The following is an 11,213-nucleotide window of genomic DNA, read 5'->3' as shown; positions in this document are numbered from 1 at the left end:
TAAGCAAGGCACTTGCTCTCAATTACTTCAGTAAAATTACACTGCGTATAAATGGTACTTCTAAGTAGCTTCTGATCTTAAGTTGCTTTGGAGAAAAACATCAGCTGAATGAATAAATGTAAATGGATGAGTGTGTATCTGCAGCTACCCCCCAGTTTTCATCCAGTGATTCCAAGGTAGGCTCTGGACTGCCTTAACCCTGACCAGGACAAGTAGTTAGTGAAACTGAGTGAGTGATATGCTGTTACAACACATGGCAGTACATGCATGAAAACTCTTAAATGCATTCTATTAACATAAAATCCCAACTTCACATACAATAAAATCTGTTTATGCTCGTGTAAACATACATGTTTTTCCCTAGCAGGAATGACATTTCATTGATTAAACTAGAAAGAACTATCAATTTCAAATTAAAATAATTATTGTTTTTCAAAGTAAAGTATCTCTGGTCAGATTTATTTTTTAGTTTTTCACAACGGTTTTGAGTGACCAGAATCGTACAGGAAAATAGTAAGAAAAAAAATAAAGGGGTTACGAAAGGAACATGGTTCAGAGTATGCAGTTTATGCAAATAAACGGTGGCAAAAGCATCTATGCCTGGGCTGCAGCTTGTGTGTTTTTAAAACATACATGTGTAATAAGCTCAAACTGCATAAGGAATCGCATATTGCTCAGCTATAGCAATAAATCTGAATCGTTATATTAAATATTTGCAGGAAGCAACTCTATATTTGGAGTGAGCCACTGTCATTTTTGCATATATCTGAGGAGTATTTAAGAAGTATAAACACACACACACACTTTCTGAACCGCTTGTCCCATACAGGGTCGCGGGGAACCGGAGCCTAACCCGGCAACACAGGGCATAAGGCCAGAGGGGGAGGGGACACACCCAGGACGGGATGCCAGTCCGCCGCAAGGCACCCCAAGCGGGACTCGAACCCCAGACACACCGGAGAGCAGGACCCAGTCCAACCCACTGTGCCATTGCACCCCCTCAGTATAAAAACAGTGATACGATTTCCCAGGAGCTGTTTCTATTGGAATATAGAACCTGAAAAGGCTAAACAAATAAGATTAAATATTTCACTCACTTGTATTCTAAAGGGTTTATATTCGATTCTTGACTGGAAAACCGCAATGAAATTCCCAACTACAATTCAAACCCTATAAACAAATAATATGGGTGAGACCTCATCTAAGCAATGAAGCTCTGATGCAACCTGATATGCATGTTTGCTTCATGGAAAAAGAATGCAAAGAGGTGACAGAGCCACCACACCAATCTACCTTTTAATATGACATTTTAAATACCAGAAGACAGACAATTGTCATTTTGTTATCCTGCATTTCAGACAATATGTTCCCCTTTCTGAGACGTGTTGTTTTCACATGTGTGTCAGTATTAAATTCTAAATGTCACCCTAGAGAATATATCTTCACCTCTGGTCCTTGTAGTTCTGTAAAACACGTTAACTGCATCTTACACACACCGAGATCCTCCATGACCTCCATGACCAGGAGTTAAGTAGCAGGTTTCATTCGTGAACATGCATGTTCTACCTTTCCACATGGACTCATTTAAGGGTTTTAATACTGAGCTTGTTACCTTTTGGAAAACCAAGGGCAAGAAAAACTTGCATGCCCTGTAACTCTAGAGACGAGAGAGAACATTGCAGCGTGGCTGTTTCACAAATAAACACAGAGAAATCTATGCATAACATCTTGAATATGTTTTCCAGTAATTTATTACTCATTTGAGGGCATCATGCTAAATTACTCAGTATAGTATGACAGTATTTGAATTCATTACAATTATTCACAAAATAAATACAGTATACAACGCAAAAGAAATGCAGGAATGACTATGGTTAAAGGCCATGAAAAATAATTTACTTTATTTACTTTCGTGAAAGCAGTTAGTTTGCAAGGCAAATATATTTATTAATTTAGTATTTATGACACATGCATGCATTAATAAATAACTGAAACAATGCAACCTCCAAATATTCTAAAATTGTTTCAAAAACAGAAGGGTGAGAAGGAAGATGCTGAGAAAGCTATATCCCAGATCAATGCTAAGTGGAGCGTTCATCAGCTACAACCACACAGTTGAGTCAGCGCTAGCTTCACCATGGTCATTGAAAACACAGGACCTGGATCTCCTTCGGAACATGGTGGCACCGGGGGCTTTCTTCTTAGTAAGCCGAAGGTAGATGTCAGAGCTCAGGAACCTTGGATAGCAGTCCTTTTTCATTAGGCTGTAAACTTTGCTCTGTGCCACATCGAAGCAAGATGCTGTGGGCTGACGAATGTTCTGCTGGATTGCCACCCTGGTTGGATGGTCAATGTTAATCTGCAAGACAGAACCAAAGTGAGGAAAATCTGCACCACACTGCAACAACCCTTATATGCTTGGGGGGTAGAGTGTGCAACAGGCAGAGCGGCAGGCAGTGTAGAGATTAAAAATGTGGACTCAGGACTGAAGGACTTACAGTATAACCTATCGGTTCAAGCCCCACCCACTGCTGCAACTATAGGACCCTTAGAGAATGTCTTGAATTAATAAAGCAAAATAAAGTACCCAGCTGTACAAATGGTTCAAACTGTGCAAGTTACTTTGGATAAAAGCATCAGCTAAGCAGAGAATTAATAATGACAGGTAATTTCTCCACGTGTCTTCAAGGGACTCAATACAATCATTTCCCTCCATAAGGAAAACAGACAATCTCTGGAACAAGGGCCTGTGTCTCATCTGATGAGTGCATTTAGGAGATCCAAACATTACAGAAGTATCTTTTCACACACCTCATCTGGGGGGCCAGCCACATAAGCATTGCCATATTTCAACACTAATAAATCGCAGGTACAGTATGTGGGTTGGTGAATTTCACATTTTTGTAGGAGCAGGTTCAAGGCTTAGGCTATAATCTATGTATTTATGAGTTTTTATACTAAAACATGACATTTCCAACCATGCTTTGCTCGAGAAGAATGGAACGCAGAGATCTTTGACAGGTAGGGACTCTTACCTCTTTGGGGGCGTCCACCTCTATGTACACAGCATAGATTTGTTTGGCTTTAGAAAGCAGTTTAGTTTCAGAGCTGGTGCTCTTGTAGTCCTCACAAGCCAGCCAGAACTCAATGTTCTCCTCACTAAATTCTGTCCTCAGGAACTGGCTGAAGGTTTCCACTCCATCTACATTGAAAGGGCAAGACACTGCACCCTTATCAATCTTCTATGACCTTGCTGCCAAAGCTGTCTACAGCATGATATATCTGCTTGGCAACTTTTATGAAACTTTAACATGACAGGAACATTCATGACCACAATAAAATGTAAAGTTAAGGAAAAAAAATCCACGACAGGTAATGCCTGACAGATGGTGTCATAAATTCAGTTTGGATATGACTATTTATGATTTGTGGTGAATAGTAATGTAAGGTAATGTAATGGTGTTTAGAATATTATATTCTCTATATTTTTGTTAAGATTAACACATAATAAAGATCTAACTACAGTCTGTAAAGTGAAAATACCTGTGTCTTTTATATTTTTTTCTCAAAGTCAGTTCTTATCAATGGCTATTTATGTACAAAAGTTAAAATAATTTGGGTGAATTAACGTGAAGTCAGTTTAAATTGTGTTATCTTTTGACATGCTGAGGGGTTGAACAGTACTTGTGGATTCTCTACTTCCATAAGTTAAAAAAAAAAAAAAAATCTGTTGGCTGCAGAAATATATCACAGCTGGCTTTAGATGAAAAAGGTAACATTAAAGGTAATCTCATCGCTGCGGTATTTGTGTCACTGTAAATGCCAGTGAAGAAACTGGTTACAGCATAATTGTGAGTGCTTCTCAATAAATAAATAAATAAATAAACAAATACCTGTAAATAAATAAAATAATTAGAAGAGCCTAACCTGAATGATTTAGTAGTTCTTCAAAGGATTCGCCCCATTTGAAAGCATCTTCTGGATTAATGCTGTGAAAAAGCATACACCCACAGTGATGAATATGCAAGTTATCAGGGCTCACACCTAATAGCACACATCCTACTGAACAGCATTGCAAGTATATTTTTCCATCTATTACTGACTGCATTTGCTGTTACTGTGGGAGAGTATCAAAAAATTTTAACTTGATTATGATAAAATGCTGCTATACCACACTATTTTGCTTTGCATTAAACATGTTAAAAATACAAACTTTACAGGCACAGACCATTTAGAGGAAATATAAAACTCTAATGATAGCAGACTCTATAATGAGCTATGTATAAGAGTGTGGTCTTCTGTATGACAAGTCCAAAGACATGCTGATCAGGTTCACCCATAGTGTGTGAGTGACACAGAGAGTGTGTGTGTTCACTGATGTATGGATGAGTGACCCAGTGTAAGTAGTGTATCTAGCAGTTTAAGTCACTGCGGTGAATAAGGTGTGTGGGTTCATAACACTACAGAGAGTTCATTGGAAGTTGCTTTGGAGAAAAGCATCTGCTAAATAAATAAATGTAAATGTACCAGCTGTGGTACTAATGTTAACATTTTTAAGTTTAATCCTGAGTAATGTTTAAACATTAATACTTATTCATAAGCACATTGCAAAAAAGTTAGGGAGCTGCTAAGAGTAGAACAAAAGGTGCTGAATTTGGACCTTTTTGAGAGCTTACCTTGATAGTGCTTATTTCACTCGCTTTATTCTTGTTTGTATTATGCATATACAGTATATTGTGGTGAGACTAATGCAGTTACACTTGAATGATAACAAATCCTGAAATTATTTCTTTGTTTATAATGCTTCCATGTATGCAGTTCCTGATGAGAACTACTTCCATAAAAAGTTTTCATTGTTTTGAAAGGTTTTAGGAAATTAGAAAGTTTATCAGCGAAACCATTTTCGTACCGATAGCATGCATATTCTCAACGTGCAGAACTCTCTTACTTTGTATTTTTTGCTGTCTTTTTTTCAGGGCTGACGTTTTCATGAGAACCCGACCTCGTGAGTAAGAGGCTTAGTCTGCTCTTTTTGTCCTTTTCTTTATACCTAGAAGCACAAAAAAAGAATATACTGAGTTCTTTACTTCTCAATTTTTGTTGTATGCTTTTTCTCGTCTTCACACAGGTAATTGTAAAAAGTTACAGATTAAAAATATCTCTTCAGCAACAAGCTTAAAGTTAAGAAAAAAAAGAGTCTAGCAAAGCTTTTGTGCAGCTTAACGACTAGGAAAATCACATTAATAGAGAATATTTCATTTTATGTCTCACAAATTCCATTCTTTAAAGGTAAGGGAAAGAGAATAAATACCAGAGACCAATGCTACAGAAAAGTTACTGTACTGACAATATGCAGTGTCTGCAGTGGATGGAAACTTCACTCTCAGACTAAGTTTCACATTTTACATTGCACACACTGAATGCAGAACACCATAGCTTTACTTTTATTTTTTTTAATTAGTTCACATATGTTAATACACAATAGGTTTATGCACATGTTAGGTTTAGCTTCTGCAATTTAACTGTCCTATCAGGTGTCATAAATGACATAGAAATTCTGCTGTAAATAACACCCAACTAGTGATTTTCTTGTTTTACCACCACGTATTGGTTTGTTGTTATATTTTTGCCCCTTATTTCAGCTTTACATGACATTATGTTGTGATATGACATTAAATATTCCACATTTATGTAACTTTCCTTAAAAAAGAGTTTTCACTTTTCACACGAGTGTCAAAAGCAGAATAAAAATTTCACAGTCATAAGGTACATCAGATACTATATTTCAAGATCCAAAACAAGTAAAAAGCTGTCATAAGTGCAAGAAACAAAAATGGCGTATGCTCACAGCACCACCTTGAAAATTCATTCAACAAAGCAAAACTAGGAAGTATATGTATCTGATGGGATTATATAAAAATGAAAAAAACTCTGTTTATTAAATGTGCACAGCTTCAGCTTGGCTGTTCTGTGAGTTTCCAAAAGGTCTTGGTACATTTTATTCACACCTACCTGGGTTTGTTATCTTGCATTCTGGCGACTGGTAAATCGTCTGGACCAAGTATTTTGAAATATGCTTCCTCCTTCGGGGCTGCAAAGTTCAATTGAGGAAATAGAAAAACAAATGTCTCCATGGTGTTCCTTAAACTTTACAGAACTTTCAGCTCAGACCACTTGCGATCTGTGTTGCATCTCCATCGAAAAATACGAAACCTTTGCTTATAAAGCTTCTTGATATAGCATTTCCTCCACCTGTAGCATAACTTCCCGCCCTTGGAAATGACAGCACATTTACCAAATTTTCTCAAAGAAAGAATTTCCCACTACCTCTACATCCTGCTGGCAACAATTATAAAATGACTCTTAGCTATGATTTTCCCCTGTCTCAAAATCATGAAACTTAAAGAATTCTGTTCTGTTGACTCTGATTTCACTATTTCTTAAATTGATGAAATAATTAATGTTTTGTTGAACAAGAGCTACAGTTTTGCAGATTAATCTTTCATGTCTATCAATATCTCAGCTTTAATCTATGCAAGATTTTTTTACATTTTAAACCTTTTTTTAATGAATAGACGTATCCACGTATATCTCATAGGAGCAACTGAGGATATTCTTTCGTTGTGTGTAACTGTGTTTCAGTTAATAATGGACGCCTGGAAACTGGTTGAGCAGCATAATTTCAGACTTTCATTTACCTTCTGGGAATTTAACAGTTTTAAAAATATTTTAAAAGATAAACACTGTTTAGAATGGTACACAAACGAATAGCACCAGTTTTCTGTGTATGGCTCTTTCACCGTCAACACAGCAGACAGGAAGGAACTACACACATTTCAGTTTCACTATCTATCTACAGAGTTCCCCATTTTTCTGTTTGCTTTTGTGAGGTGCATCCTCATTTACTGCATAGGCAAACATGTAATGTCTATCCAAGAAAAATGCTTCCCTTAGATACATATATTCATGGTCATACATTTCTCATGTTTAATAGTTTTTAACTGAACTGTAACAGAACTGCAATGGACTTTCAGGCCAGGACTGCTTGAACTAGGTTTTCAATTATTTCTAACTTATGTCTATAAAATATTGGGGCATTCTGTAAATGTGGCTTTGTGAAAACTATTCAATTTCCCCAGTACATATTTTAGAGTTTGACAGACACTGAAGCACACACATTTTCTGAAGCCTCTTGTCCCCTGCAGGAGCCAGAGCCTAACCTGGAAACAGGAGGCATAAGGCTGGAGGGGGAGGGGACAGACACATGACAAGACGCCACTCCGTCGCAAGGCACCCCAAGCGGAACTCAAACCCCAGACCCACCGGAGAGTAGGACCCGGTCAAACCCACTGCACCACAGCACCCCCCCTCCCCACCACCGCTGAAACAATGCCATAAAATAGTGAGCGCCGAATAGTCAAATGTTACCTTAAATGCCTAAGCAATATGAACTTCTGGTACTTGTGAACCAAAGCAAATGGTACCCGTTGAAACTACAAGGCATTGCAATAGATTATTTTGGAGTACTATGTGTTATATTTTAAAAAAGAACACCTTACCTTAAGACCTTACTTAAAAGCTTGCTGGTTCAAGTCTCTGGTGGGAACTTGCGTTCAATGAGGTTGGGCAACACAGTGGCACAGTGAGTAGTGGTGCTATCTCAGCACCTGCGTGGTGTGAGAGGACATGGGTTCAGTTTCCCACTCAGTCTCTGTGGAGTTTGCATGTTCTCCCTGTGTCTGTGTTGGTTTTCTCTGGGTGCTCTGGTTTCCTCCCAAAGACATGCTGATCAAGTTTACCCATAGTGTGTGAGTGACAGAGAGTAAGCAATCAGAATTTCTGTACAACAAAAGAGCGCTGTCCAAGCAGCTAAAAAAGGGAAAAAAAAAATCAAATTTTAGTTTTATTACTACAATGTATGAGATAAAAGAGAAATTTTTGAAGGCAAAGTCAAAATTCTAGCTATATACATACACTTTTTTCTTAACCAGAACCCAGCTGTTGTAAATAAACAGAGCTTAGCTATGTCTGTATTGAGAAGCAATTGATTCCAGATTTGGTGTATGTGTGGTAAACATTCTGTTTAATGAGAGCACACACACACAATGTGGGCAACCACTTGTCCCAAGCAGGGTCCTGGCGAGCCGGGGCATACCCCGACAGCGCAGGGTGCAGGGCCGGAGGGTGAGGAGACACCCCCTGGACGGGACGCCACTCCACCACAAGGCAACCTAAGGAGGACTCAAACCCCAGACCTACCACACAGCAGGCCCCAGCCAAACTTGCTGCACCACCGCATCCCCTGTGAGACTACAGTTAAAGAACAATTAAGAATGCCAAATAACAGTACTGGAGAATTTTCTTAGGCAAAAGTGCATATATAGATCAGGTTGAATATACATAAATATATATATATATATATATATATATAACATGTGTCTATAAAAAGCTAATAAGTGGAAGCTCTCTATCTTTATATATGTATATACATATATACATATATATAGCATATATATATAGCTTTTCCAGCCTTCAGCTGATATATGGGAATGAAGGTGAAGTAGGTAATGTGAAGTCATATCAGCTAATGGGTGGTAAGCTGCATTCTTTTGTAAGAATGCCTTGAACTGTGTGTAATTTTAGGAGAAGGGTATTGTTAAACAGTCTCTGCTGTTGGTAGACATTGATCTTGCAAGAAAATAATGTTCAGCAGGCCACATTATTAAAGTCTTTTAGTGACCAAGCCCCTCAAGCTGATTGGAATACTGGACCTGAGGGCTGGCCCTACATGGTGGCATAAAAAAATGGGATAAATGAGATGAATAGGTTTTAACCTGTCACTATTTCATCACTTCTGTCATCTTCTTGGCAAAAAAAAAAAAAATCTTCAGCAGTCTGCTGTACTGAGGAAATAGTTTTCAGTTCTGCAATTAATGTGCTGCTTGGTGCATGTACAAAAATGGATTACTGTCCATTTACATGGATATTACCAACTTAGGAGGCAAAATTTTGTTGAAAACCTCATAAGTAGTTTTGAGGTTTCACTTTCATGTTTTGCTGATCTTTTGACACATTGCCGTTTAACGTGCTAAATCATTTCAGGGCTAAGTCAACATCGGCTGCAGCTAGCGTTACAGTTCCACTTCTCTCCAGCTTCCAAAAATCTGCTTTAGTAAGTTCTATAAACATTGCGACAGAATGTGCTAAATGGCGCTTGAGCTACGATGCATTTGCGTGGGATCCCCTCGGTCTGTGGTTATGAGAACACCGTTAGCTTCCAGGAAGCCTGCGCATGAGAGATCCAGCGCCGATAGGCAGCCGGCCTGTTCTTGAACCCCCTGGACCAATAGCTTAGTTAGTGCTCGGGTTATGTCTCTGTATTTGGTTTGTTCTCAAAAGCCCCTCTTAATGCGTTAGATGATGAAACCGCAACGAAACCGCGGTGACTGCGTCACTAGCGCCTGAAAATATGCGCAGGACCAGGTGAACGTTTTTTATAAACCTCAAGACTAAAGGGGGAAGTACATCATAAAAAAACCAGATATAAAAAAGTGAAAACTATACTTGCTACCAAGTGATTTTAATGCTTTGCTCTGTTTGAAGGGAACTCAAGCTTTCCTTGAGCTCATGAGTCACATTTTGTTTCATCGCAAAAGCTTGGTATCTTTATTCTGTGAACGCAGACATTGGGTAGTTTCAGTGCGAATGACAATATGTTGTGAAGCTGCCCAGCTGTTGCAGCACCATCTCCAGACACTTCCTGTGGCCTGCCATAATGCTACCTCAACTTACCCGTGGTGTAGTCAGTGGAGGTTGAGTAAGGCCGTCTTACATGCTGTCAACAGGCGCCCATTTGATCCGATTTAAAACAAAAAAAGCCTCTTGTTAAAGGGAGTCCATTGAAATATGTAAGCCAATCCAAATCCCAGTCACAAATGGCTGAGCAAGTACGGTACAGAGCAAAGCAATGGAAATGGATATACTGAATAAAGACGTGGCATCAGGAGGGGGCTACTCTTGTACCGTTGAGACACATACAATTAAAATCCTCAGTCAAGAATATCCAGCTGTGCTACCTTTGCTTTTATTTGTTTAGCTGATGCTTTTCTCCAAAGCAACATATAATGATTTACCCAGTTTTTTCCCCCATTTACACAGCCAGGTAATTTCACCATATCGGTTCGGGGAAAGTTTCTTTCATCAAGGGAAATACAGCACAAAAAGAATCTGAACCTAGTTCTCGGAATGCAAGGAAGTAGCTCTGACCACCATGTCACCTGTGTAAATGGAGAACAAATGGTAAAGTATATATACATAGTGCATATGCATACATGTATAAACAAGGAAAATATTGAAAATTGTCAAAGTTTCTTTTGATGAGAGTGGATGATGAGGTACCACTAATAAATAAATTATATCGATAATAAATTTAAACTTGTGCACAATTCATAGTAATTGCTTTATTGTGAAAAAGAAATTCCTTCAGTACCTTCATCATCCAACTTCTATTATACACTACAGAACCAGTGTTCAGGATAGGTGGGATAATGAAGAACGTGCTACTTTATCAATGCGTAGCAGTGGTTCTAAATTATTTAACTGAATAAAAAGCGGAAAGTTCTATATTGCCAGCAAAATATTGACATTACAAGACCAAACACATACCATATTAATTTCATACAGCTTTCTCTCTGACATTTAAAGGACTAAGCCTCGCTTACATCTGTGCAGTCAAGATTCAAATAGCAGAGTCCTATTGATGTACTTCACCCAGGGCTCTGTTCAGTGTATTGAAATCCACTATTTAATGATAATTATATAGGGTGGAGAAGATTCGCTGAGTAACTCAGTCAATATTGCTATTGATGTGCAGTCAAAACTGTGGGTGTCTTGAGGTATTATTGAATGTCATAGTCTTGCACAGCATCACACAGGAGAAAGTTATGTAAAACAGCAATGGAATACTACTTTATATCAGACATCAATATTAAAAGTTTTCTTTTTTTCATTTTTTAACTTGTAAAGAAATTGCCTGATGCATCAGAATGTATTCATATATAGGCTATTGCCTTGACATGCAGCGTCAGTACATCTACAACATAAATGGATAAATTACTATAAAATTGATTATGTAATGTTTAAGTCACCTTGGGTAAAAACTGTCACGACTACAGCTACTACAACTACTACTAAGATAACAGCTAGTAGTGTTG

At 38.2% G+C, this 11,213-nt stretch overlaps 1 protein-coding gene across 1 annotated transcript; it reads right to left on the bottom strand.

Annotated features, from left to right (window-relative positions):
• Positions 1-1,844: 1,844 nt before the first annotated feature.
• On the bottom strand, positions 1,845-6,258 carry rgs18 (regulator of G protein signaling 18). Its single transcript, XM_018753282.2, has 5 exons — positions 6,013-6,258; positions 4,949-5,050; positions 3,928-3,989; positions 3,036-3,202; positions 1,845-2,359 (listed from the first exon to the last, which is right to left on the bottom strand). The coding sequence occupies exons 1-5, from the start codon at positions 6,132-6,134 to the stop codon at positions 2,102-2,104; spliced, it is 711 nt and encodes a 236-aa protein (XP_018608798.1). The 5' UTR covers positions 6,135-6,258; the 3' UTR covers positions 1,845-2,101.
• Positions 6,259-11,213: the final 4,955 nt, after the last annotated feature.

The sequence above is a fragment of the Scleropages formosus genome, chromosome 3 (assembly GCF_900964775.1).
Source record: "Scleropages formosus chromosome 3, fSclFor1.1, whole genome shotgun sequence".
Lineage (NCBI taxonomy): Eukaryota > Metazoa > Chordata > Actinopteri > Osteoglossiformes > Osteoglossidae > Scleropages > Scleropages formosus.
Note: the sequence above shows the minus strand (reverse complement) of the source record. Positions and strands in the feature narration are given on the sequence as shown.